This window comes from Zygotorulaspora mrakii, chromosome 1 (genome assembly GCF_013402915.1).
Source record: "Zygotorulaspora mrakii chromosome 1, complete sequence".
Taxonomy (NCBI): Eukaryota; Fungi; Ascomycota; class Saccharomycetes; order Saccharomycetales; family Saccharomycetaceae; genus Zygotorulaspora; species Zygotorulaspora mrakii.
Window position 1 is genome coordinate 1383667 of NC_050719.1, and position 26578 is coordinate 1410244.

The following is a 26578-nucleotide window of genomic DNA, read 5'->3' on the forward strand; positions in this document are numbered from 1 at the left end:
CCCTAAACAAGTGTATTTCACTCGCTGTTCTTAGAGAACTATACCGAATTGGCACCAGTTCTGCTGCAGTACCAGGAATCGACATTTACACGTTTTTGCGTTCGGGTATAATATGTAAAGCTCCCGTATGGACGTTTTCAGCTTTTTTGGAAGGGTATCACGTTCAACGACTAGAGACCATGAGGGCCCATTTTACGCACATGAAGGATAAGGTTTTAAGGTAAAAAGGGCATAGGCTGGCGGCGAGCCATGGACGTGAACGATATACGATTTGCATTTACGAATTATATAAGAAAAGGTGGGTCAAAACCTTCACAGAGTGTGGGAGACGGTAAGAAGGTGTGTAAGAAAGTGTGCGGTTTGCTATTGGGAAAGCATATAGGACAATTACTCTTATAGTTGCGGTGTTATAGTAGTTTAATTGTATTTTTGAGCGAAATTGGTGATGGCTGATGGATTACTGAAGGATGAACAGTTTCTGAGGATTCAGAAACTGAATTCTACCGATGGCAAGCGCCGCTCCATAATGCTGGACGACGTCAGTGACGGTGGGAATCTTCAAGAATTCTCTGAAAACAGCTCTTACGACGCACCGGAACATGAAGAGACGGTCACAGAGATAACGGTAAACGCTGACGAAGATGGCAATTTGCCCAACATCAAGGTGGTCCCGCAAGGTGATTTGGGTAAGGATAGTATACAAGAGAAGGTGCAAAGTAGCACGGCAAAAGAAGATTTTGATGTTGCTGATGGGGACTCGGCAGACGATGGCGGAGAAAGTAAGGGTAAGGCGGCCGATAATTCTCAGTTGGATGATGGCAGCTTCACTGTACATCTGAAAAAGTTGCATACGAAGGAGAAACTAAGGTTTCGGAGAGACTCTAACCAGAAGGTTTCCTTCTTTGGGGATGTTGCATTCGATTCTCGTCCAAGTATTCTAGATGGATCCATAGACCAAAAGATTCGGAGCAGTTTTGAAGGACCAACTCTGGAAAAACAGATTAGAGCAGCTAAGTTGATGCGCAGAAATCTGAAGGTCAACAGTGAGGATAAGATTGTTATAGAAGCAGACTCTCTAAACCCAAACTTCTCAGGTTTATATGTCTTATTTTGGTTAACTGTTGCGTTAACATGCGCGAAGGTTTGCATCAACTATTATTTGGAGCATAATGGTAATTTATGGGAATCTGAGATTTTAAAATTCATGACGAGTGACCTTTTAACTGTTGCTTTAGTGGATCTTGTCATGTATTTGAACACCTATTTCGTTTTAATCATCCATTTTCTGTGCAAAAGAAAGTATATGAAGTGGGATAATACTGGCTTTGTTTTAGTCTCCATATATGAACTAGCATTTGTCAGCTTTTACATGTACCTAACTGAAAATATTTTAAAATTGCATTGGGTTGCCAAAATTTTCCTTTTCTTACATTCTTTGGTTCTATTGATGAAAATGCATTCATTCGCATTTTACAATGGCTACTTATGGGGAATTCTTGATGAACTGAATTTTTCAAAGAATGCCCTAGCTAAAGCAAAGGACAATGATAATACCGATCCGCAGATTATTGCAACTCTAGAAAGGAGTAAAGGGTTTTGTGCTTTTGAGCTTGAATCCCAATCCAAAAAGGTACCATTCCCTGAGAATATAAATTTGAAAAATTTCTTCACATATTCTATGTTCCCAACACTGGTTTATCAAATTGAATATCCGAGAACCGAAAGAATTAGATGGGGATACGTTCTTGAGAAACTTTGTGCAATTTTTGGTATTATTTTTGTTATGATGGTTCTAGCTCAAACTTACATGTATCCCCTTGCTATTAAGGCATTGGAGATTCGTGATTCACAATGGACTACTTTGGCTGATAGATTGAAAAAATGGAGTTTCATTTTAGTGGATTACATTCCAAGTTTTATCGCAATGTACCTATTAACTTTTTATTTGATTTGGGATGCTATTTTAAACTGTATTGCCGAGTTGACGCGATTTGGCGATAGATACTTTTATGGTGATTGGTGGAATTGTGTTTCTTGGGATGAATTTAGCCGTATATGGAATGTCCCAGTCCATAAATTTTTACTGAGACACGTATACCATAGTTCCATGAGTGCTCTGAAATTGAATAAAAACCAAGCAACTTTGGTTACTTTTTTCCTCAGCGCTGTGGTGCATGAATTGGCCATGTATGTCTTATTCAAGAGATTGAGAAGTTACTTATTCTTTTTCCAAATGGGCCAGTTGCCATTAGTCGCCTTGAGCAATTCAAGATTTCTAAAGAAAAGAACCATCATAGGTAATGTGATTTTCTGGATTGGTATCTGCACCGGACCAAGTGTTTTGTGCACTCTCTATTTGACAATTTAGTTGTATATAATTTATTTTGAGAAAAAGAGTAATACCTAAATTGAATAAAAATGGTAATGAATATTTACAGGGGGGGTGCAAACATTTGAGAGGTGATACTGTAAAATTTATTACCTGTATATCTCTTCGAATGGACGCGTATCATTGAAGCAACTATCCCAAACTTCGGCGACAACTTTTTTTGCCTGCTTTTCGTCTTTGCAGTTGGGATTGCCCATCACACTCAGGGTAGCTCTTCTCTTCACACATTCCTGGTGGCCTCTATTTAATCCAAAGCCAAATCCTCTTCTTGCAAATTCTTGAGAAAATCGGCATTCACCGCTCAATGAAGAAGCCCTGATTTCAGAACAAGCATGATGCTTCAAGTTCAACCAATCCACCTGCCACTTTAGATTATCAAAATAATGAACCATTTCGTGAGCCAATGTATCTTCCAGATGCCATTTATCACGTAACCTATTCTGACAGATCAAGATGCCAAGCTCTGGATGAAATCCACCACTTTTCCAGTCCGGACATACGTCACAAATTATTTTTGATTCGTCAAATGGTAATGTGTCCCCATTATTACTTTTTGAGTTTAATTTCGAAATTTGTTGTGCCATAAATCTAACCGTTGGGGAGTATTTAAGCATCCAATCTCTGTATTCGTAGCAAGTTTGACATTGTTGACGTTGAAGAATATATTGATAATCGTTCTCGTATTGTTTTTTCTCCTCGGGTGTTAGACCTAAACCAGTCTTATATTGAAATGTTCGTCTCCACCATTGAAATCCTTTAGCTGAATTAGCATCCTTCGGAGGATCAGGTTTTTTGATTTCTTCCTTCGGTGGTGGTGCTACAATGTCATTATCAGGCATATTTTAATGTTCCTCACTCTTGTGCCTCTTAATATTCGGGAGTTTCTCTGTCATGCGAGTTCCTAATAGCTTTTTAGTATCATCAAAAATTTTCGGTCAGCTCATCACAAGTAAATAACTTATTATAACTTATTATAGCACACAAAAGGGCATATAGGTACTCGCAATCATCTTCAGTCACCAAACATGAATATCTGGATAGCTGCAAGCGATGGTAAACAGGAAGTAGTGGAGCAACTGCTAGCTCAAGGTTCTGGCATCGACTCCAACGTGAAGGATCCTAATGGTTACACGCCAGTCCATGCTGCTGCCGCCTATGGGCACATTGAACTACTGAAGAAGCTTTGCAAAGACTATAACGGTGATATTAATGTGAGAGATGGGGATGGTGATACTCCTCTGCATCATTGTGAGGATCTGAACACTGCCAAAGTCATAGTGGAAGATCTGGGCGCTGATACCACACTGACTAACAACGAAAAGAAAACAGCATTACAAAGTTTCGAGGAAGATGGTGAATTTCCAGATCTAATAAACTACATGAAGTCAATAAGTGGCATTCCTCAAGAGCAGGACAGTCTTGGAATCGACGTGAGCCAACTTAACGAATTCAAGAACAGCATACGTTATACATTAGAAAATGACCCCGTTGATGAATCTGACCCAGAGTCCCTTGCCAGAAGACAGAAACTGGAGGCTATTATTCAGGGAGACAACGCTGAGCAAGAATTAGAAAACTACATAAGAGACATCATTCGGAACCAGTTGATGCCTCAAGACGATGATCCACAAGGCACCAAACGCAGAAAGTGAAGTTTCCTGCTCAATGGGAATCAGTGTTGATTTTTCTGATATGTATAAGTGATGTGTATTATATTTAGATTAGCGTGTAAACTTCACGTGTCATCTTGGGTGATTTGTCAAAGTGTAATTTTCACTTCTCGCTTATTTTGACGAAAAGTGGGAAGAGTAGAGTTACCGGCTAGTCATTTATCTATGAAGCATTTCATGATCGAAGAGCTTTAGTAACTTCAGAGAGGGTCTGTTTGATTCAATTAGTCTGTGTTATAGTCAATAACTAATATTTTAAACCCTTAATAATGGCGACTTTTTTGAGGCCCCTACTGGTGGCTATGGAAAAGGTCAACAATCTCAATGGAAAGTACTTGAAATTGACTTTCGAGGAGCAAAAGGAGTTGGGGATTGTTGGAAGATTCAAGGTCTACAATTGGACATTTGAAATGATTTGTTTGGGAATTTTGGGATTGATATTTGCTTTTTACAAAGTTGGCATGTTGATAAACGAGAATCGAGCAAAGAGAATGTTTAGTTCAATATCAGATTTTTGCAAAGATGAGCTCAAATTTGCCCGTGTTGGTTTCAACAGTAAAGACGGATCTAAACTGTTGTATATTGAGGAACGCGGTAAGACTTGGTTTAGCACTTTCGCCACCGGTCGTTCTGCTGTTGAGAGCTTGAGTGTCAAGACTCATATGCTTTCCCGCAGCAATCCTATAGCGATGATAACAGAGTACCTTTTGAATTTTTTTTTCCCCAGTTTGGCAGTCCAGGACATTGGTGAGTATTGTGAAGTTGTTATCAAGCCAAGCGGTGTATTCGTTAGCACCGAAACTGCTAAAGTCAATGAAAATTCTGGTGAAGTATTGAACAACTTCAAATTCATCACTTCAGTGGTCAATAAAGCTGCTATGAATGAGCTACGTCGTGAAAACTATTATCTTTCATTAACGCGTACTAGTGAAAGTGCAAAACTACCTATTGAGTATGTTTACATGTCTGAATTGAATCAATTGAATGAGTTTTTCCATCATTATGCAAGTCCAAACTTCAATGAGACCTTAAAGAATGCAAGTCAACTCGTTAAATTCATTGGGTTTACCGATTTACCTACCACTAAACCGTTAACTGATAAATTGTGGGTCGCCAATCAACAACCTCGTGTTGTTATTCGCACATCCATCCCGGCAAGTCAACAAGATCTCAAAATTTTCAATGAAGTTCTATACTCTGTGGTTGAACTCATTGACAATTTCACTCGCGATTTGCAGCAAAAATCTCCATCGGTTTTCATAACACACGATATCTTGAAGAAGTCAAACCAGTTAAGAGTCCAAGAACTAGCCAAAATTATTAAAGCTGCCAAACAAGTTGAAAGAGAAATGGCTCAAGAGAAGAAGCAAGAAGCTGAAAAGGAGAAAAGACGTCAAATGAAGGCATCCGGTGAGCAAGAAAAATATGATCAAAGGATGAAAGAAAAGAGAGAAAGACGTCAAAAGAACAGACAAAAGACTAGAATGTAATTTTTTGTCAAGTTTCTCTTTTTGTTTATATTAAATGAAATTTACTATCTACAGATGTTTTACATGCATATTTTATATACATATTTATATATATATATGTTTGTGTGCTTTAGGTTAAAATACTCCTCCAATGTCACGTTCCAATCTAGAGATCAAGGCCTGGAATCTTTACGTCCTTTATGGTTATATCATTCTCCAAAATTCCCTTTGGCTTGGGTTTCTCCTCGGCAACCTCTGACTTAGCTTCCTTCTTCATTTCTTTCTTGCCGCCCAGTGTGAGGTTCGCTGCCTTATCAATAGTGTTCTTTGACGCTTCTATTTCTCTGCTTTGGGCCAGAAGAGTCTCATCAATATCTGTGTCCTTCAGTATGTAGCGTGCCCCATTATAATTGTGCAGATAGTTACGCATGAACGATGGTTTCACCTGAACTACTTGTCCTTTGAATAATTGAAACATGGGGAAATCCTTTAAAAGCTGGATTTTGACTTTGTTAGTCCGCTTGGATAAAGCACTTCCACAAATAGCAGTAGCTTTGAACATTTTGTAGAGTGCTAGTGCTTAATGATATCAATATATATCTGCAGATTACTATTTCTTTCTCTGGAACTGTTGACATTACATTTTCTGAACAAGATTTTCACTTTTGATACTCGCTTTGATATGCTCGGTGAGCAATCAGAAAGCATCCGTGAAGTTTCAAGAATCGAAATTTATAATATGGTAATAGGTACAACCTATCTGCGAACCTCGAAATACGTTTGACGTTCCTGACTACTATATGAAACTTGTCAATAAGTGTAATTCTCTTTATTACGGAGGCTGAGGACACGCGTCTTGCAGCATTATTGAGCATAAGTCCGTTTCCACGCGGCATCATTTGGTGGCATCTAAAGCCACTGATACCCCTGTAGTGTCAAGGTTCTACAATTGTGCAAGAGTCTTGCGTATTTAAAGTGATATTTTTGTGAGTTTTTCGCTACATTATTATTCACCGTGATAAACGGATTCCTAGAGGCCTGATTCTCGGAAATTTTAGTGGAAAAGGAGCTATGTCATGCCTGTTGTGAAGAAGATATACCTCGCCCAACCTGATAGACATTGATTCTATATCCATTGAAGCCGTCACGATTAACCAGGCCCGATAAATGAGCCTGCTTCTTCGACGCCCCAGTTAGCCTACAGGGAAATGTACAGAACCTGTTTTATTCGATCTTGATTTATGGCAATCAATTACAGGGAGAAAAGGTTGGAATACGCTCCAGTTTTCTGTTTGCCAGTCACATTTAACAAACTGTCAATGTATTTCTGCAGTTACCACCTGTTTTCAGGACCCTCAATTGCTTGCGGGCCACTCTGTTTACTAGTTGAATGAGCGTTAGGAACCATCGTAAGAATAGTAGGGGATACTGGTTGAAACAATTATATTAACCCTTCCAATCCATGGAAATAGCCGTTCGTGTATATTATGACAGTTCTTTATATATGCTCGCTAACATGCTGAAACCTTTTCAGAATTGTTCTGAAGCTGACATACTCGGATAAAAAAAGTTCATGAAAACAAAGCGTTCATCTGCCTGAATGGCACGTAAAAAAACAGCAAATTAATACGATATTCATACATCAACAAGTATTCTTGAGCTAATTTAGGATGTCTAAATCTGTATCCGGTAGAAATAACAGTATAAAAGGCCAGAAGCCTAACGGATCTACTCCGGCAACGCCAGCCACCGCAACGCCAACAGGTGTTCAAGGTAATGGAAATATAGTCACCAATCAACAAACAAATCCCATTCCTACTACTCAGCCGACAGATTCATATATTCCTACGTATATGAGTGACCTAGTTCCCGAACTGCGTGCATATGAGAAGTTATTGGAATCAGAGAGAAAGATTGATGTGTATTTGGCAAGGAAAAAGATAGATTTACATCAAAGCGTATCACAGTGGAATAATTCCAAATCGACTCAGTACTCAAAGGACAAAGAGTGCGTTAAGTACTTGAGAGTTTTCATCTCTAATATTGCAGAACTGCAGCCTTGGCAAAATCCCGCCAACGACATAGCCAACGCTACTTGGACCATGAGGATTGAAGGAAGACTATTAGATACAAAAGATGTTCAAGACCCAAATCGATTGAAGTTCAGCTCATTCCTGCAGGCTATTTCTGTGGACTTCAAGAAGGAGGTAAAAGTGACTGAAAATTCTGAGCAGCAAGACGTCAAAATGACAGGCACCAGCGATAATATTGGTGAAACTCGCAATGATGCAGAAAATATGTTAAGTATGGGATTGAATCTTCCGGAAGCCCCCGTAGCAAACGAACTGTCGCCAGTCGGGGCAGCTAATTTCAATCTTACAGCCAGCGTCGCTGAGGGTGATCAGAAAAAGAATGCTGAACCAGATTACGAAATTGTAGATGCTGTCGAATGGCATTTTGATCCTAGAAATCCGGTTGATTTCGATGGACTTGACATTAAGAGACCAGGATCAGAGAATGTAGAATGTACTATAACGATACAGCCAAAAGGATTCACGGCTGAGAGGCTCGAGTATTCGCCAGAGCTAGCTTCTATAATCGGGTTATCGCAAGGTTCACTGCATGAAGCTGTTTATTCACTTTACAAATATATCTTGATGAATCAGTTATTAGTCAACGATGATTCCAATTTGAAAACTTCCACCAATACGTCCTCAGACAATACCAGTGGAGAAAAAACAATTGTACACCTCGATGACGCTTTGTCACGGTTGCTTCCAAAGAATCAAGCAAATGAAGGTGAGCTTCGCCCTACGTCAGTAAAACTTGCAGAAATCACACCTCTCATTAACGCTCATATTTCACCCATCAGACCCATTAAGATAGATTACACTATAAGAGTTGACAAAGCATCAACATATGGTGAGCTGGTCTTTGACCTTGAGGTACCCGCTCCCTCCGAAAAATCTGCAGATGAGAAACACAGTACCAACCTGAACGAAGAAGGAATTTCGTTATTAGCAGAGTTCAATAAACTCACATCAGAACTTAAATTAGAGCTGCAAGATTTGGAAACGCGCATAAGCACTCTGCAGTTGCAGTTAAATGCAAGCGCTAATAAATATCAATTTTACAGCAGGCTTTCTAAAGATCCTGCACACTTTTTGAAAGACTACATTGCCTCTTCTGCAAATGCTCTGAAGGTTCTCTCCGGGGATGAGGGTTTCAATGAGGATGTAGTGAGGAGATCACAATTCTACAAGGAAAACGAAGCAATGCTCTTCGAAACATTGGGAGTACTCCTCGCTAATGGCAGAATGTAAAATATATAAGAAAACGAATAAGTATAAGAAGTAAGCTAATCATTTAAGCCCTATAGCACCGAGCAGGTGGTAGCTATCACCATAAGTAGCCTGTTTCACTCTCTATGAGTCACGTGCGTAATTTTACAACGTTCAAAATTTTTCATTCAAGCAAATGAAAAATATTGAAAACTGGATGATTCATTGTTATTTTGAAAGACGATGGCTAATTAATTTCAGAAAGGCAGGTTGTTTTAACTTTTCAAGAGTTTTTTAGCTTATCTTTTTCTAGTAATGGTCTCTCCCTCGCAAGTTTACAGATCCACAAGATCTTCAACTGAAGAATCTAAGTCATTTGAAGAGGTGGTCATTCAAGGACTAGCGGCTGATGGTGGTCTTTTTATCCCTCCCAGTATTCCAGCGGTGTCGCAAGAGACTCTCTTTGGTAAATGGGCCAGCTTGTCTTTTCAAGAGCTAGCCTTCGAAATTATGAGACTGTACATCGCAAAGGAGGAAATTCCAGATTCTGATTTGAAAAGTTTAATTCAGAGATCGTACTCCACCTTCCGTTCTTCTGATGTCACACCATTGGCTAAGAACGTTACAGGTAATGAAGATAATCTCCACATTTTGGAGCTATTCCACGGTCCAACATATGCTTTCAAAGATGTTGCGTTACAGTTTGTTGGTAACCTTTTTGAATATTTTTTGCAAAGAACAAATAAAGACCTACCAACTGAGAAGAGAAAGAAGATTACAGTGGTTGGCGCCACATCTGGTGATACTGGGTCTGCAGCTATCTACGGTTTGAGAGGTAAAAAAGACATTTCTGTTTTCATTCTGTATCCAACAGGTAGAATTTCTCCAATTCAAGAGGAGCAAATGACTACTGTTCCTGATAAAAACGTGCAAACACTTTCAGTTAAGGGTACGTTTGATAACTGTCAAGACATTGTGAAGGCCATTTTTGGTGACAAGGAGTTTAACTCGAGGCACAATGTTGGTGCTGTAAATTCTATAAACTGGGCTAGAATTTTGGCTCAAATGACCTATTATTTTTATTCTTATTTCCAAGCTACTGGTGGTAAGACAGGAAAGGTCAAATTTGTCGTTCCAAGTGGTAATTTTGGAGATATTCTTGCCGGATATTTTGCTAAGAAAATGGGCCTACCAGTCGAAAAACTTGTAATTGCTACAAATGAAAATGATATCTTGGATAGGTTTTTAAAGTCAGGTACTTATGAAAGATCTGACAAAGTTGCTGTAACCTTATCTCCAGCTATGGATATTCTAATCTCTTCTAACTTTGAAAGATTGTTGTGGTATTTGGCTAAGGACTATGAAGCAAATGGTGATTCATTGAAGGCCGGCAAAATCTGTAACAGTTGGTTTGAGCAACTAAAAACTCAAGGTAAATTCACTGTTGATAAGGCTATCATTGCTGGTGCCTTAAATGATTTTAGCTCAGAAAGAGTTTCTAATGCTCAAACCAGCGAAAGTATTAAAAAGATGTACAAAGTCTCAGTAAATCCGGAGAAATATATTTTAGATCCACATACTGCCGTTGGTGTATGCGCATCTGAAAGATTAATTGCAACTGACAATGATAAATCCCTGCACTACATTTCCTTATCTACTGCACATCCTGCCAAATTCGCTGATGCAGTTAACGCAGCTCTATCAACTTATGCAGGTTATTCTTTCGAAAACGATGTTTTACCAGCTGAATTGAAGAAACTTTCAACCTTGAAGAAGAAAATTAAATTGGTTGAGAAAGCTGATAAAGAATTGGTTAAATCCGTTATCGAAGAAGAACTGGCCAAAATGGATTTATGAGATAATGCGAGAAAATAATATATAGGTAATACGATAAACAAACTATGCAATACTCAATTGATTGGTTCCATCCTAGTCTCAGAAAAAAATGAGCAAGCTAGAATATTCCAGCGAGCTATTCGATTCTTTCTTTTGCTTTCAGTGAGACACTTCCGGTATCACCTATTTTGATTTCAAAACCTGCTTCTGATATTATCTCATCTTGAACTGGCTTCTTAGCCTCTAGTTTTGCAACGAAGTCTTGGTTTTCTTTATTATCTTGCAAAAGGAACTTGATGCACACAATACTTCTTTCTTTGATAAATGGGTCATTATCGTCTATAACACAATTTGAAAGTACCAATTCTAGGCCATGTAATTGGCGAATTTTGTCTTGGACATTTGTTCTTTTGTGAGTCAGCATCGATAATATTTCAATAATTAATGATTTACACTCTGGAAAATTTGTAGGCAATATTTTCTTAGATGATCTGTCGTATCTCATGTTGAGTAAAGATTGATCCGTCACTTTCTCACCAGATGAAGTTGTAATATTTGTAGATTTAACTGAACCATCAACATTTTTATGAATGTTCACTCTTATCAGATTTTCTTGGAGTGATTTTAATAGTGATATTAGTTCTTCCAACCCGTCATAAGACAAAAGAAATTCCTGTACGTGATCGTAGTGGGATAAAGATGCGATAATATCCAAAGTGATGCTCAGTTTATCGTGAAGAATTTCCGCAGTTTGGTTGTTTTCAAAATTGAGAGCGAAATATTCTTTCACCAACTGCCCTGTTTTTTGAAAACAAGGGAAACACCATGATAATACACCAGTGAGAGTTGCATTGTTCCAAGATTCTTTACTGGTTATTGCTAGTTGCACCAATCTCAAGACATTTATTAATTGAGCTGTATTTCTCTCTTCAATTCTTGTAACTAGACGACCGAATGACTCATTGCTTGAAAGGTTGGCAAACAATCGCAGTATTACGGCATCCATCGTGCTTATTTCAAATTTTTCATCAACCGTTGGTCCTTGGTGCAGGTGATGAAACAGACTGGAGTGCTTTTGTGCGATTTGCTCAACCAGAATATCACATAGAATGGTACAGCATGCACAATGCCTGACAAAATGATAGAGAAAATCGTCACTAGCGGTCAAATTCAGGAATAACAAAGCATATGTCAACAAGATCTCTTGATTCATCTCATTCAAGTTTTGTAGGGGATATTTCAAATAACACATCAGAGAGTCAATCTCATTCTCATCAAATATTACCGACTCCTTAGTGATATTATGAAGAAATTCCAATGAGAGTGTGTATAAAGAAACGGAAACTTTTTCACATTTCACAGATGCTCCCAATAATACAGATCTGATCACCGAATTTTGCAGCAGTAGTGTTTGCGGTATCTCTTGATTACTCACCGAAAGGTTCCTCATTAATAATATAAGAGCCCGGATCGATCTAACATAAAAAAAACAAAGCTTATCATCGTTAATGGAGGGCTGTTCAACGCAATTGAGACTTTTTTGCAAGGTCTCCCATAGCTTACGAGAAGATGCTAACTTAAAACGATATTCCTCATCCTGTGATGATCTTCCAACAACGCCGCCAATGGATGTGATTAATCTCTCATAAGCCTTTATATCATTGCAGCATTGAGAAAATAGTTCTCCGAACCTTGAAATCAACAGTATCACTGAACTCAGCTCCATGACGTACTGACTTTCACGTCTAAATGCAGGATATTTCGCAACGTTTTGAGATCATTTTTGATCGCACAATCTTCGTTTTTCTGGGCTGCTTGGCAAGCAAATACAATTCCTCCACTCTAGAAAAGAAATTCTTCACTATGAACAATGCATTATATATCTGTCTATATGAGCTCTTCATCATCCGACTCAGCTACTTCTGGGTTTTGAAGAGAGAGCTTGTTCTTCTTTTTTTCGAATTCGGTCCATTCCTCTTCATCTGACACAGCGGACATATATTCGTCTGAGTCTGCCACTTGGTCATTCTCACTATCAAGACCATCAACAGACATTTGATCTTCTTGCACACCATCCTGCATATCAGCGGCAGTACCATCTGTGGTCATTAGGAATCTATACGTGTATTTGTTGTCAGAAGATACCGTTACAAGATCTTTAGCAACTCTACCGATGAATCTCTGGATAGATCTTGTGGCGGATGTAAATATATGTTTGTGAGAATTCATGTAAGTGCCATGAGCAGAGAGAAGAGCTTTTATCCAAATTAAATTGAATTCAATATGTTGGGAATCAATCGCAAAATCGCCAATAAATTTCAGAATACGAGGAACATAAATCACGGGCAGACTGCTGCTGACGAGCTGAATTTCTGAGATCGGTATAGCCTCATAAACTTTGTGTATCAAGTATTCTTCATTCAATCTAAAAGCCATAACAAATGCATTTAGATATTCTCTTTCTTTAAGAGCGTCTATAGTGGTCTGAGGTGTAACATCTATATCTAAGTCAAATGGATCGAAAGTAAATGCTTCATCGACAGCATAGACTAAAAGACCCTCAGTAGATGCAGCAGCAAAGGCATTTGCCGTCGGGGAAAACCGTATTGACGTTACTCTGACTTCTGGTCTTGTTCTTCTCGTTGACGCATCCCCACCCGCTTTAGAACCTGGAACAGAGTTATCGATACGATCCTCAACATCTGAGTTTTCACCTGTATCATCAATCAAATCGAGAGAGCCTGCTTCAGTAAGTCTACTGCTATTTAAAAATTCCATAGTACCATTTAGTGTCATATTCCTGGAAACGATAAACCTCTTCAATAGGACTTCATTGAATATATCGTAGAGGCAGATTGAATTATTATTTCCTCCAGCAACAATAGCCAGGCCATCGAAACTGTAGTGTATGGAAGTGAAATATTTGGATCTTTCTGAGTTTTTTGAAGTGAATCTATCTTCTAGATGTCTACCGGATATGATGTCGGCTCTACAATCGATATTCCCCACTTGCTTACCATTTTCAATATCGAAAATTGAAATTTGACCCTTCAATGTCGAAACTGAAACCTGCTTCCCATCTGGTCTTATTGCCAAGGCTAATACATCGGAGTAAACTTCAATTGGTTCAACCATTTGTGACCTCCCAAATATAGACCAAATTCTAATGGTTTTATCCCATGACGCGGATGCTAAAATACTATTTTCTTGGCTGAATGAAAGACATGATACGGGGCCTTCGTGGCCCGAAAGAGTATCTAACAGTTGACCTGTTTGTACTGACCAGACATGGATTTCAAAGCTATCATTTGAACCTGCACATACAACCTCTCCAGAAGGATCAACTGCAAGAGAGCTAAATTGAATTCTCTCGGCTGCGGCAAATACCCTAAAATTACGATACCTTATTAAATCCCAAGCTCTAACTGTACCATCCAAAGATGAAGAGAATAATACTTGTCCTTTTTTTGCGAATTGAATAGCGGTAACTGAAGAAGTATGGCCCTCTAAAGTGACAAGGCAAAATCCTGCCACAACATCCCAGACTTTAATTTTACCGTCGTCTGCAGCTGTAACTATCAAAGATCCATCAGGGGAATAAGCTAAACTATTCATTGAGTCAAAATGGCCCTGTTGCTTTAAGATGTATGATTCTGACTGCCATTCATACACGAGAAGTTGACCTAATTGAGATGATCCAAACGCTAGCCACTCTCCAGATGAATTTATTGTTACCGTGTTGATAGGATTTTGTCCCATTGATAACTGTTGAACTAACGTGAAGCTGGGTAATTCATAAAGACGAAAGTCACCGGTGGAAAACCCAACTATAAGGAGATTGGATTTAGGATGGAAAGTAACGCATTTGACCGTGGATTGATTTGTGTGGAAAAAATTCTTTTCTGCAATTCTCCAACTATATTTCGATAAATCTTCTTCGTCTTCATCTTCTTTTACAGTATATTCCCATCTGAAAAGGGCACCATCTTTACTTACTGTGTAGATAGTCTCTTGATCACCACTGAAAAACGCACCCATAACGTAGTCTCTATGGCCAGCGAACGTCATTGATGCTAAATCTTTGTCTTCTGATTGAACGGACCATATTCTGGCAGTGAGATCCTTCGATGTAGTCAAAACGAATCTTGAGTCTCGCGACCACGTTAAAGAGACAATGTCCTGGAAATGCCCCGCCTGGATGCGATGACGGACAAATGGCGCAAACTGGCGATCCTGAGTAGCATTGGGAGTTTTCCAGATTTGTAGAAACCTCCCCGTCGCTAGTGCAAACATTTTACCATCTGGACTGAATTTTACACTATAGCAGCGCTCCTTGAAATTAAAGTGGTGCAAAACATTTCTTGACTTATAATTTACCAGAATGGCTCTACCATCTTCATCGATGGAAATTAGAAGTGTCCCTTGTGGATTCAAATCCAATGCGCGTATATTTTTTCTGTGTTCGTATTCAAATGTGAAAGACTTATTGTTGACTAGGTCAAATACAGAGACTCTGTTACCCACTGGTGATAAAAGTTGGGTTCCATCCTCCGAAAATACAATATTTCCCTGTCGGTAAACTGTTCCCAAAAGATTCGAGAACTTGAAGTTTGATTTCATTGTTGCTTTGTGCTTCAGACTTCCGGTCTTGTAAAGATCATATTGAATAAGATTTAGCTCATCTCTTTTTCAGCTCATCGCCTTTTTGAAAATTTTTCAAATTTGCCAAAAATGAAAAAATAAAGAACAATCAACAATAGAACCTGTTCATGAAAAGGTCCTGGCAATTAGAATTGTGAGGCTATTCAATCTATAGACGCTCTACGCAAGGCATTAAGACAATGAGTCAAGTGAATGGTAAGTTATCAAGTCGAGTCATGAACATGAAGTTCATGAGATTCGCGAAGGATGAAAACGATAATATACCGAAAGATGCAGAAGCTAAGAGACCGCAAATACCTGACAGCTCTCAATGGAGTTTCAAAGACAATGCTACTTATCCCGACAAGCAGAATGTTAAAGTGAAAAAGTCATGGAAGACCAAGGCCAAGATAATTAGAAGTAATGTTTCCATGACAGAAATAAAAGATTGTAGGAATCCTGTAGTGAGAGGTAGACGAGTAATAGGCGGTAACGATGCACTAGAAGAGAACCAAAAAAAAAGAGAGCTTCCCAAAGATAACGATGACGATGATGAAGATGACTACGATTTGGATAGGATATTTAAAAGAGTAAAAAGCAATAAAAAAGATGCAAAATGAATCATACTCAAAACCCAGCTTTAACAACAGCTTCTCGGGCGGCACAGTTGATATGTTTGAACCGATCGGGCCCCAAATGAGTACCGTTAAACCATCGGACAACTACCACCATGACGTTCCAACAATCCATTATCGTGATGAGATGCAACATCCTGGACCCTGCTGCCGTCTCGCCATCATCATCAGAATCTTGAAATATGATATCGTTTTTCTGGCTACCGTCGGCTGCCTGTTTGATTCTCCACGCACACATTGCATGATTACCCTTCCGTATCTTCGAATCAGTTTTCAACTGTTCCAATCTATCAAATGCCTCTTGCTCAGAATTCACCCTTGTAGCGAATCCCATAAATGTTGACCCTCTATCAGTAATCGGACTCGACGCGAACCAATTCTCAAATGGGTCTGTTGGAACCTGCACAGGCTCGTCCGTGCCCGCATGCTCTTCTTGCTCTATATATAAAATACCATCTAGCTCACTCAAGAAGTCAAATAAACAAATCGAATTGGAACCGTTCTGAGTATAACAGGAATCCATGACCTCTTGAAACAGATGTTGTAAGTATTTGAAATCGCAAAAATTTCCCCCATTACCGCCGTCATTGCTCCCTGTATCATTACTCCTTACCTCAATGACCTGCGGAGGGTTAGCCGACGGGTAATTCGCAGGGAATGATATCTGCACTATCATGTTCTCATGCTGCGGCACCTTAATCGATATAATTTTGGAATCCGCGGTGTGAATCGTCAACAAATCTGGATAGATGGCATCTATAGCCTCCAATTCCTGCATCAGTTCATCGTGATCTGACATGGTCCCCGTGCCGGTGCTTTCTCCCAAGAGATGCCTCCTCTTCCTGTTTTTCCACGTTTAACGAATGTATTTCACACAAGTTTTTTTTTATATACACCTTAGGTAATGAAAAACTCCATCGCAGCACTTCAAGAGACAGAAAGCATTCATGTCATTTGAAGAATACAAGATCCAGGGCAACCATTGCTACCAAACCGGCGATCTGGAGACCTCGCTGCAATGCTACAATAAATGCATACGCATAGAGCCCACCAATCCTGTTGCCTATGCGAACAAAGCAATGGCCCTACTGAAACTACATCGCTACCAAGATGCTCTTGCAGCATGCCACCTGGGGCTCAAGCTCAAGGGACCGGAGAAAATCCGTGACAAGCTGCTCTACAGAGTGAAACTCGCTCAGTCGCACCTCTCAAGTGAAGCTAAATACGTAGAAGTTTCCATCGACGAAGTCACTACGCTGCCCCTAGAGTTCAGGGGTCTATAAGGAACCAAATATGAATGGCATATGACCTATTTGGCCAAGCATCTCCCTGCCTGCACGTACATAGACAGCTATTTAGCCCGATATGTAAATCCTGTAATGTCATAGCAAATTGCTGCTTCTTTTCACTGCGACGCATCACTAAGCAGTCCGTATTTGCGGTGCTGGTATATCGCTCAAGTTACGGAAATACACTGGAATAAGAAACAAATAAACCCTGTTTGTTACTAATCGATTAGAATACTTCCCTTATAAGTAAAGGATAAGAGGCACGTAAAAATAAGAACCCAGCGCACTACAAAAGGAGCTGAATGTTTCAGCTTTTGAGCCTATGAGCAAAACATCGGTTGAGCAGTATTCTACTATCATTTTTCGTTATACGAAAGTAACCGAACCAAAGCGCTTTTTTATAAATTCCGTGGAACAGTCCCACCTTTAATTCCTCAAAGGTCATTGACAGTGAAGAGTAGACTAAAGGTTTAAAACAGACCAGTAGTTGGAGGACTATCAAGTGTTTGGGAGTAGCTCACGAGTGTATTGTTGGTGACAGAGTAAAAAGGAGAGTTTTGTAATGAGACTGGGGAGTTTGATATGTCTGTTGCCAGTGGCGACCAGGGCGGTTGTTGCGATGGATATGGATTCGGATATGGACATGATGGATGAGGGCTATAGTGAAGCTAGCACCACGATAGGTGCAACGAGGATGCCGAGCACGCCGAGCACGCCGAGTGCTGTTCCGTATGAGCCAAAGCATGTACACGGGTTGCCGATCCTTTCGCGGCCTAATTTGACGCCGAGTGAGAGGTTGTATTGGACCAACTACAACACGACGACCTACTTCGCGACGGATTTCGGAAACCGAGCAGCGTTCAAATACCACGTGGTTTCTATGGCGCTGGTGGTTGTGATTCTGTACCCGATATCTCTGGCTCTCAACAGTGTGGGTTCTAATTGGTACCTGCCCGTTTTGACGCTGAATTTGGGGTTTGTTTTGAGTTCTTTGCTCACCTTGTCTATATTTGGTGCCACCTTCCCTGAAGATTGGTATCCGCACAATGCTTATAGTAAGGTCAGTTGGATTTTCTTGGTTCTTATTATACTGCATTATGTCTCGGCGCTAGTGTCAAAGGCTTCAAAATGGATTGCCGACTTCAGTCCGCTAAGTAGTGAGTTCTTTCCACTGCACGATTATCGATCTTCGTTGGATGATGAACGAGCTGGGAATTTCACACCCGCCACCGGCAATGAAGACTCGGCCTCCGACAGTCCATCGCATTCATTAACGGGAAACCACGCGAGTCAAAAACTCTCGTATGAACTGGATCGTGAACAGCTATTCGATCCTGACAATATGTCTTTAAGATTCAAGTCAAAGAGTTCGCAAAAAAGGGACTCGTATTTGCAAAAAGTTTTTGGTAATCCGTTGATACAAAACATAGCTAGTAGGTTTGGCAATCTCTTTTCGATTATTTTCAATATGTTGAACTATCCCTTGTTTGTTTTCATGTTAGTTGACGTCGGAATTGGTGTAGCTGTTGGAAATTTACTGGGCAAAGGATCAAGAATTTTCAACCTTCTCGCTCACTGGATCAAAGGTGGTGTTTTTTTCCTACTAGGAATCCTTTCTTTATCAAGATACTGTGGATTTGGTAAAAAACACGGCTGGGCATGGAACAAAATTTTAATTACAAACTCCGATTTAAAAAGTAATTATAAAGGTGGTCTCTCGAGAATTTTTTTGCCTCGTGGAACTATAACTATGGAATTTATGGAGTCTTTCTTGATATTTTTCTATGGTACAACAAACGTTTTTCTAGAGCATTTAGCAGGCGCAGGTGGAGAGTGGACAGCAAAAGATTTACAACACGTTTCGATTGCTTTCATGTATATTGGCTCAGGATTGTGTGGTTTATTAGCTGAAATGAAACTAAATGACTGGAGGTTCAGTCACGCTTGCCAACATTCCGAGAATATGTCATCAAATGAAATTTATGCAGGATCGCCTGGTTATTCACCCAATCCATTTCCAGCATTTACGATTTTTTGGACTGGAATTCTCATGTCACAACACGCTCAAGCGTCACAAACTTCAACCTCGATCCATGTTCAATGGGGAAGTCTACTTTCATATGGATCGTTCTTTAGATTGTTAACTTTCGCTTTATTGTTCGTTGTTCCTAATAAGAATTTCAAGCCTTCAAAACCGTTCACCGAGCTTATAACATCATTTTGCCTGCTTTGCGGAGGTCTTGTCTTTATGGAATCAACCGATCAAGTCATTGAAGCTATGGATTATAGAGGCTTTACTCCAATGTTCAGTTTCAACATCAGTGTAGGTTTTATCACACTTTTAATGGCTTGGGAAATGTCGTTGTTCCTTTGGAAGTATTGGTTAGAAGATCGTTACGTTAAATCAACACAGTAACTCATCAAAATGAAGCAAAGTGCCTAGCTAATTCTGCAAATTCGCTGCAGGGCCAATTGTCATTAGAGCAAATAAAATAAAAATAACCAAAAAAAAAAAGAATGCCGCTAACGATGCTTAAAAATAAGCAACCCTTCACTTCATCTACTAATATCTTTTCTTTTTTAGTGCACTACTTTGCACCGTAATTTTTAATATTTATTGTCTTTTTGCTTTATTATTCACTTTTATTTTAGTATTTATTAATTATTATTGTTAATTATTTGTTTTTTTATCATTTATTGTTATGTCGCACTGCATGCGCATTCGAGAATATTATACGATGTACTTTTGACATGATTGAAGAAAACAATAATTGTCAGAATAATGCATTACCATCAAAGACTATTATCAGCATTGAGTCAGATTAGGGAAAGCTAATATGAGTTACAAAGTCATGGTTAGCACATACTCCCGTCATTTCGAATACTAAGCTTGTTGGTTGAATGTGAATATACCTAAACGAGCTTTTTGACACTATGACAATGACACAGCTGTGATAGATAGGGAATGACTGGTGATGAAGATAACAAGTGGCGATAGTGAAATCCAAATATAAAACGGGAACAAATTGTAGAAAATGCACGGGGAGAGCTGATAAATGACTCCCTGAAAAAGTGTTGAATCAAAGTTCAGATAAGATGGTATCAACTACAGACTCTTTAGTTCTAAAATACAAAGATCTTTTCCGTAAGACGACTCAACATCCTTTGACAAACGAGTTATGCCTCGGAACGCTTCCTGACCGAATTCTATATGTGTACCTGGCCCAGGATCTTCAGTTCTTTGAATCTGGTCTAAGAGGAATGTGCAATGCTGCATCGATGACGCCAGATACAAACAGTTTACTCACTTTGTCGAAACAAATAGGTCATTTTGCTAATGCTGAAAATGATTATTTTCATGAATGTTTGTCCGAGATAAAATCAAGTGTTACTGATGAAGAGCAGAAATACTACTCAACGCAGTATCTTCCAGAGGTCAAAGTATACATGGATTTTCTCATCGAGAAAAGATCGGATCGCAAGAAATATGCTTATCCACAATTGGTAGCAGCTATGTGGATTGCAGAGTTAGTCTATTGGACCTGGGCACACGATTCTCCAAGAGCGAAAGGGCTGCATTGGAAATACCAAACATGGATTGATCTGCATGACGGGGAAAAGTTCGAAACTTGGTTGAGATTTTTGAAGGAAGAAGTTGACAAATTGAAGGCTGCAGATATAGAGGATATGTTCAAAAAAACTCTGGAACTAGAGTACGATTTTTTCCAAAGCTGCTATACGGCCTGAATACTTAGACGTCAAAGAGTTATTTCGGAAAGTGCTTACCTATTGAAAATATTGGCACTAATTTAATTGTAGATGAATCATTGTCCTGTTATATATATACATGACATCGCTTTTATTTTAAGTAAGTACAATACATAGATGCAAAATCTGGCAGATATTACACGTATTAAATCATTAAATGCGACCGCCAGTGAAGGATTTTGGTACGGGAACTTTGGTCCCGTAAGAGAGAGTAAAGTAGTGGGTGAAAACATAGCTGAGCGCTAGAGCTAATAACAATACTATTGGTCTTGTTGAGACACTGGACACGCGTACTATACGTCTCATACAAAATATGATAGTGCCGAACTTCCAGTAAAAGATCTTCGAGGTGCCACCGAAAACTACATGTGCCACCGCCATTCATAGTAATGATGAGGCAATAATAAATCTGGAGAGCTCATGACAGAAAGCAAAACAGTAGGCTTTCACTGAAATCTACTGTTTCAACTTCCAGTTATTGTCCAATGCCACCAAGGTACGCACAAAGATAAAACATGAACTGTTGGCCAGGAAAAGTGCTGCATTATACAGAATTGTGTTCCTGTAATCGCGGGGAACAAGGGCACCATTTCGAATGAAGAGCCCAGCTATCGGTGATCCTAGAAATGTCCCAGCCCCTCGGCAAAAATAGAGAAACCACGTTGATGACTGATAGTTCTGTAAGCCAAACAATTCAACCAAGCATGTTGGCAACAGTGAAATTATTGGCCCCGATACGGCACCATAGAGAACTACGAAGCTAATGAACGTGCCTCGCGTAGACGTAAGCCAAAGACCCAAAACAGTCAAGGAACTCAAGACACAGCATAAAACGAGCATATTGAAGCGGCCAAACTTATCGGATGAGTATCCCACAACTATTTTTGAGGCTGCATTAACCGCATTATTGATTCCTATAAGAACGGAACCTTCATTGTAGCTAAAACCCAATGTTTGGCCAAAGGAAGACATATAGTAGCCCGGTATCAGATAACCAGCCGATTGAAATGCTGCGCCAGCCATATGAATGATAAATTTCCTATTTGTGAACAACTTTGAATTAAGCGGTATGATTCTTAATTTGTCACTTTCATGTACAGAAAGGGTGCTCTGATGTGGATGGACTAAAAGACTCGTAGGTACCAGAAATATAAACGAAATCATTCCACAAACTCTAAGGGCCCAATTCCAACCAATTCTTGTTATCAGAAACCTTGTGAGGGGTGCTAGAACCAAGCCACCAATACCTGTCCCAGAGAATAGCAGCCCCATAGCCGTTCCTCTGTGCGTTTTGAAATAAGGCGGAGCGTGAATTACAGGGGGAAGGTATGTCATGGCTCCTCCAATACCAAACATTACACCTTGTGTTAGGGCGAAGTGCCAGATTTCACTCGCAAATGACGCACAGACGAGCCCCATGGACATCAACAGACTGCCGGCAATCATAACTTGCCGTATGGACAGATACCGTAGAACTGCATTGTTCATAAATGTGAGTAGATATGTCAAGCCGGTTGCCAACGTTCCGATGATAGAGACCGATGAGGGGGATTTTCCATGGAGAGGTCCGTCGGCACTCAAATAGAAATCCTGAAAGACACCATAGGTGAAAGCAAACCCAAATACCACAAAATTTGCCGCAAAGCCGGCAAGAATAATCATGTAGCCTCGATACGGATGGCCATCACTATTAGTATCATGTTCTGCGGTAGCTCCCTCTACGGTGGCCTCTCTACATTCAACGCGATCATCATTTCCGCATGTGACGGCTTCAACTGTCTGAGGTGGTGCCCTGTGGCTGCTCATACTATCACTTCTATATATGGAATTACTGTCCATATTGAATTGCCCCCTGGAACGTGATTGTTCGTCTACTCCCCCAAAACATTCATTAGACCCCGTCATAATTACGATTCCCGATCCTAATGTTCCCCTCGATTAATGCGTGGAATTCCTCATTGTGCCTGAAACCTAGTTGATGGCTAGTACGTTTATATTTACAGCTGAGGAAATGCTGACGACCCTGAATGACTAATACTGAATCTTTTCACCTTCAATCTTCCGAAATCATGTGTTTTATTCCCGAGGCACACGGGCATTTTCCCTTGGCGGGCGAAATGTCCGAATGCTGAATTTGAGCTTAGCAGTTTGGGATGATCAAGTTAAACAAGAAATAGAACATCACAGTTTCTTCAATTCATCATTGACTCCGATGTAAGCGGGATCTAGAACTGAGCAGATGGTATCCCTAGTACTGCCCGTACTGTTGACTGATATCGTCGTTCGAATCGTAGAAAAACTGTTTCATTGTTAGAGTAACCCGCAAAACTTGAATAAGCATTACTTGCTTAAGCCTCAATTCCTTCAAACTGTATTTGTTACCTTGCGAAGGGAGTGTTGGTAGTGTAAAAACAGCTTTAGCTAGTAGTGTTCGTGCCAGTCATGAATAGTGCAATCTATTTGGGAAAACAGAATTTCCCTTTGCTATAGCCATAGTGTTTCCAATTGAGGCATCTCTGATAAGTGATCGTGGTGCATTGCAGCGTAGTTAAACAAGCTGTACTGAGGAAAACCATCGGAAACTCGTCAGCACAGGTAAGTCTCGAATGTGAAGCTTAATAACGATAGAAATGGATCATTCGTCATTTAGATACTTTGACTCCCTTGCAACCCAACATTGAACGGATGGGAAACGCGCTGTCAGGGTCGCTGTCGTGCCTTAACAGAGTAAAGTACAGGACAACTTCCTGGAAACAAGCGGCATAGATGTTGTCTTTAAAGTGCAGGGAAGAGACCTCCCAGAAGGCACTTTCCCCATTACATGGCAAGAACTGAACTCGAATGAGGCCCTAACGGAATATCAGCCAGTTCTAGAGGGTTTTAGCCGGATATTCTATCGTGAGACACTTATCATTTAGGAGATCGCTACGGAGGAATCCACAGCATGGAACAAGAAATAACGAGCTGTGCCATGGATTCCGAGAGACTGGAAAATAGCGTAATGACAACAGGGATCATGAGCGGATGACAGTGAAAAGCCTTCACTCAGCGTCTCCTCTTATGGTTCAATAAGTGCAATTTGTCTGGTATAAATACTGACATCTCTTCCAGATACCCAATCTCGGGACATTTAGTTCCCATTTCACTCTTAAGTATAGTAAATCAAGCACCTATAAAACTCTACAACCAAACATCACAATATTGTTATTGATGTCTCGCCAGTCTAGTATCGATAACTCCGGGGACAATCAACCCTCTCGATACTTATACATCTATATAACTGGATACTGCGAGATTATCACCAATTATTTAGAAAGAATGTTTTCTTCGGCGTTGTCGATAGTAACTTGGTTTGACATTGATGATAATGCTATGATATTCAATTATAGAGATATATAATTCCTTGGTTTTCTATATCATGAATTGAGATAAAACTAATTGAACTTGGATTAATATCTGGAAAATACGTCAGTATTTATACCCAACATTTCGCACCTATTGAACCATAACAGAGGACGACGAGTGAAGAATTTTCATCGTCATCACACCATTTCTAGTCCCATAGAATCCACAGTACAACTGTTATTTCATGTTCCATGCCATAGACTCCTTCGTAGTCAGACTCCTGAGTTGTAAACGTCTCGTGATAGATTATCATCCGATATCTTTCCATTATCGATTGACATTCTGTTAGGGTTTCATCTGACTTCGTTTATTTTGTTTTACAGACCAATTGTCTCTTTTTGATTCTTATAAGTCATCTCTTTAATATATCTTACAATCTCGATTTATATTTCAACACCAATGTCCAACCACCTAATTCCCCACAGTCCTCAAGTCAACGTGATCAATCAATGAACCCAGCGAGTGTTGAAATATAAATCGAGATTGTAAGATATATTAAAGAGATGACTTATAAGAATCAGAAAGAGACAATTGGTCTGTAAAACAAAATAAACGAAGTCAGATGAAACCCTAACAGAATGTCAATCGATAATGGAAAGATATCGGATGATAATCTATCACGAGACGTTTACAACTCAGGAGTCTGACTACGAAGGAGTCTATGGCATGGAACATGAAATAACAGTTGTACTGTGAATTCTATGGGACTAGAAATGGTGTGATGACGATGAAAATTCTTCACTCGTCGTCCTCTCTTATGGTTCAATAGGTGCGAAGTATTAGGTATAAATACTGACGTATTTTCCAGATGTTAATCCAAGTTCAATTAGTCTTATCTCAATTCATGATATAGAAAACCAAGGAATTATATATCTCTATAATTGAATATCATAGTATCATCATCAATGTCAAACCAAGTTACTATCGACAACGCCGAAGAAAACATTCTTTTTAAATAGCGAGTCTCTCGATAAACAAGATCTACCAACTTCAAACGACCATTTCCGTATCATAGCATTTGTCAAGGTAAGAACTCTTCACAGTTAGTGCTGTATACCACTGCTCGAACTTCTATTCTTCCAGATCTTTTATACGGCACTATGGCCGAGTGGTTAAGGCGAGAGACTCGAATTAAATGAACTTTCAGTATTCGGCTATCTCTTGGGCTCTGCCCGCGCTGGTTCAAATCCTGCTGGTGTCGTTATTTTTTTCCAGCTTCTGGATTCAAAGAATAAAATTTTTGCACAGACAAGTACTCAAGTATTTCAGGCAGATATTGCAGATTGATAACGACAGCGTCCTATAGGCTCACAATAGATTCAAACAACACTGCTCACTTAGTTGTACGGTTACACGGAGAGAGTTCAGTCGAAATGGTGCGTGTAAAGACAAACCGAACAAGACCCGCTCCAGAGGGATTTGACAAGGTAAAGGCGACACTGCGAGAATTTGAAGTACAACTAAAGGATGTGGAGAACCAAAAAGGTTCCAAGTTGAGCTCCAAGGCGGACGAAGCATTGTGGGATGTTCTGCGGATAAACCACGAAAGATCAAGATACGTATATACACTTTTTTACAAAAGGAAAGCGATCTCGAGGGAGTTGTACGACTGGCTCCTGAAGGAGAAATATGCTGACAAGATGTTGATTGCGAAGTGGAAAAAGAAGGGATATGAGAAGCTATGTTGTCTAAAGTGCATCCAGAGCAGTGAAACCTTGCACGGGAACACGTGTATATGCAGGGTACCTAGATCTCAATTGGAGAAGGACATGGCTAAAGATGGCAAGAGTGTGACTTTCCACCAATGCGTTCATTGTGGATGTCGCGGATGCGCCAGCACGGATTAGCAAAACTAAGGCTGTTGCCAAGACAATGGCTTGCTAAGTGCAGCGGCATAGAAAAGAGCATAACAATGCCATTTGCTATTCCGTTGAATGTGCCATATTTTGCGCATTTTGCAACTGAAATGGCTCCCAACCATGCCATTCGCATCGATTGATCAACTTGCATGCAAAGGTTCTTATCGCGTCGCGTCGCGTCAGCAAGCCAATCGCCATTTTTTCGGGAGAAAATATAAAAAGAAGATAAAAAAGTTTCGTGTCTTTCATGGGATCTTAGCGTTTAAAAAAAGAGATACACTGTGGTCCCTCAGGGTTTATATACACATACTATTGAACGTCCCCACGGTGACTTGC

General features: G+C 39.8%; 16 protein-coding genes and 1 non-coding gene across 17 annotated transcripts; 11 read left to right on the forward strand and 6 right to left on the reverse strand.

Moving 5' to 3' along the window:
* Window positions 1-445: 445 nt before the first annotated feature.
* Window positions 446-2368, forward strand: HG535_0A07180 (uncharacterized protein; the record flags this gene model as incomplete). The annotated part of the gene is made up of 1 exon (XM_037286609.1): window positions 446-2368. One exon carries the CDS (start codon window positions 446-448, stop codon window positions 2366-2368), a length of 1923 nt encoding a protein of 640 aa, XP_037142504.1.
* Window positions 2369-2478: 110 nt separating this feature from the next.
* Window positions 2479-3228, reverse strand: ATP23 (putative metalloprotease; the record flags this gene model as incomplete). The annotated part of the gene is made up of 1 exon (XM_037286610.1): window positions 2479-3228. One exon carries the CDS (start codon window positions 3226-3228, stop codon window positions 2479-2481), a length of 750 nt encoding a protein of 249 aa, XP_037142505.1.
* Window positions 3229-3414: 186 nt separating this feature from the next.
* HG535_0A07200 (uncharacterized protein) lies at window positions 3415-4041 on the forward strand (the record flags this gene model as incomplete). Its single annotated transcript, XM_037286611.1, has 1 exon — window positions 3415-4041. The coding sequence occupies one exon, from the start codon at window positions 3415-3417 to the stop codon at window positions 4039-4041; it is 627 nt and encodes a 208-aa protein (XP_037142506.1).
* Window positions 4042-4328: 287 nt separating this feature from the next.
* On the forward strand, window positions 4329-5549 carry HG535_0A07210 (uncharacterized protein; the record flags this gene model as incomplete). Its single annotated transcript, XM_037286612.1, has 1 exon — window positions 4329-5549. One exon carries the CDS (start codon window positions 4329-4331, stop codon window positions 5547-5549), a length of 1221 nt encoding a protein of 406 aa, XP_037142507.1.
* Window positions 5550-5694: 145 nt separating this feature from the next.
* MRPL50 (mitochondrial 54S ribosomal protein bL9m MRPL50) lies at window positions 5695-6090 on the reverse strand (the record flags this gene model as incomplete). The annotated part of the gene is made up of 1 exon (XM_037286613.1): window positions 5695-6090. The coding sequence occupies one exon, from the start codon at window positions 6088-6090 to the stop codon at window positions 5695-5697; it is 396 nt and encodes a 131-aa protein (XP_037142508.1).
* Window positions 6091-7198: 1108 nt separating this feature from the next.
* RSC6 (Rsc6p) lies at window positions 7199-8851 on the forward strand (the record flags this gene model as incomplete). The annotated part of the gene is made up of 1 exon (XM_037286614.1): window positions 7199-8851. One exon carries the CDS (start codon window positions 7199-7201, stop codon window positions 8849-8851), a length of 1653 nt encoding a protein of 550 aa, XP_037142509.1.
* A 273-nt stretch (window positions 8852-9124) lies between these two features.
* THR4 (threonine synthase THR4) lies at window positions 9125-10666 on the forward strand (the record flags this gene model as incomplete). The annotated part of the gene is made up of 1 exon (XM_037286615.1): window positions 9125-10666. One exon carries the CDS (start codon window positions 9125-9127, stop codon window positions 10664-10666), a length of 1542 nt encoding a protein of 513 aa, XP_037142510.1.
* A 115-nt stretch (window positions 10667-10781) lies between these two features.
* On the reverse strand, window positions 10782-12371 carry CTR86 (Ctr86p; the record flags this gene model as incomplete). The annotated part of the gene is made up of 1 exon (XM_037286616.1): window positions 10782-12371. One exon carries the CDS (start codon window positions 12369-12371, stop codon window positions 10782-10784), a length of 1590 nt encoding a protein of 529 aa, XP_037142511.1.
* Window positions 12372-12532: 161 nt separating this feature from the next.
* PWP2 (snoRNA-binding rRNA-processing protein PWP2) lies at window positions 12533-15265 on the reverse strand (the record flags this gene model as incomplete). The annotated part of the gene is made up of 1 exon (XM_037286617.1): window positions 12533-15265. The coding sequence occupies one exon, from the start codon at window positions 15263-15265 to the stop codon at window positions 12533-12535; it is 2733 nt and encodes a 910-aa protein (XP_037142512.1).
* Window positions 15266-15486: 221 nt separating this feature from the next.
* MPP6 (Mpp6p) lies at window positions 15487-15906 on the forward strand (the record flags this gene model as incomplete). The annotated part of the gene is made up of 1 exon (XM_037286618.1): window positions 15487-15906. The coding sequence occupies one exon, from the start codon at window positions 15487-15489 to the stop codon at window positions 15904-15906; it is 420 nt and encodes a 139-aa protein (XP_037142513.1).
* Window positions 15907-15913: 7 nt separating this feature from the next.
* YIH1 (Yih1p) lies at window positions 15914-16720 on the reverse strand (the record flags this gene model as incomplete). Its single annotated transcript, XM_037286619.1, has 1 exon — window positions 15914-16720. The coding sequence occupies one exon, from the start codon at window positions 16718-16720 to the stop codon at window positions 15914-15916; it is 807 nt and encodes a 268-aa protein (XP_037142514.1).
* Window positions 16721-16868: 148 nt separating this feature from the next.
* On the forward strand, window positions 16869-17204 carry TAH1 (Tah1p; the record flags this gene model as incomplete). The annotated part of the gene is made up of 1 exon (XM_037286620.1): window positions 16869-17204. One exon carries the CDS (start codon window positions 16869-16871, stop codon window positions 17202-17204), a length of 336 nt encoding a protein of 111 aa, XP_037142515.1.
* A 568-nt stretch (window positions 17205-17772) lies between these two features.
* On the forward strand, window positions 17773-19626 carry TVS1 (Tvs1p; the record flags this gene model as incomplete). The annotated part of the gene is made up of 1 exon (XM_037286621.1): window positions 17773-19626. One exon carries the CDS (start codon window positions 17773-17775, stop codon window positions 19624-19626), a length of 1854 nt encoding a protein of 617 aa, XP_037142516.1.
* Window positions 19627-20306: 680 nt separating this feature from the next.
* Window positions 20307-20957, forward strand: HG535_0A07310 (TenA family protein; the record flags this gene model as incomplete). Its single annotated transcript, XM_037286622.1, has 1 exon — window positions 20307-20957. The coding sequence occupies one exon, from the start codon at window positions 20307-20309 to the stop codon at window positions 20955-20957; it is 651 nt and encodes a 216-aa protein (XP_037142517.1).
* Window positions 20958-21434: 477 nt separating this feature from the next.
* HG535_0A07320 (uncharacterized protein) lies at window positions 21435-22883 on the reverse strand (the record flags this gene model as incomplete). The annotated part of the gene is made up of 1 exon (XM_037286623.1): window positions 21435-22883. The coding sequence occupies one exon, from the start codon at window positions 22881-22883 to the stop codon at window positions 21435-21437; it is 1449 nt and encodes a 482-aa protein (XP_037142518.1).
* Window positions 22884-25477: 2594 nt separating this feature from the next.
* Window positions 25478-25584, forward strand: HG535_0Atrna3S. The gene is made up of 2 exons: window positions 25478-25515; window positions 25539-25584. It is a non-coding gene; the product is annotated as a tRNA-Ser (tRNA).
* Window positions 25585-25756: 172 nt separating this feature from the next.
* Window positions 25757-26230, forward strand: BUD31 (U2 snRNP complex subunit BUD31; the record flags this gene model as incomplete). The annotated part of the gene is made up of 1 exon (XM_037286624.1): window positions 25757-26230. The coding sequence occupies one exon, from the start codon at window positions 25757-25759 to the stop codon at window positions 26228-26230; it is 474 nt and encodes a 157-aa protein (XP_037142519.1).
* Window positions 26231-26578: the final 348 nt, after the last annotated feature.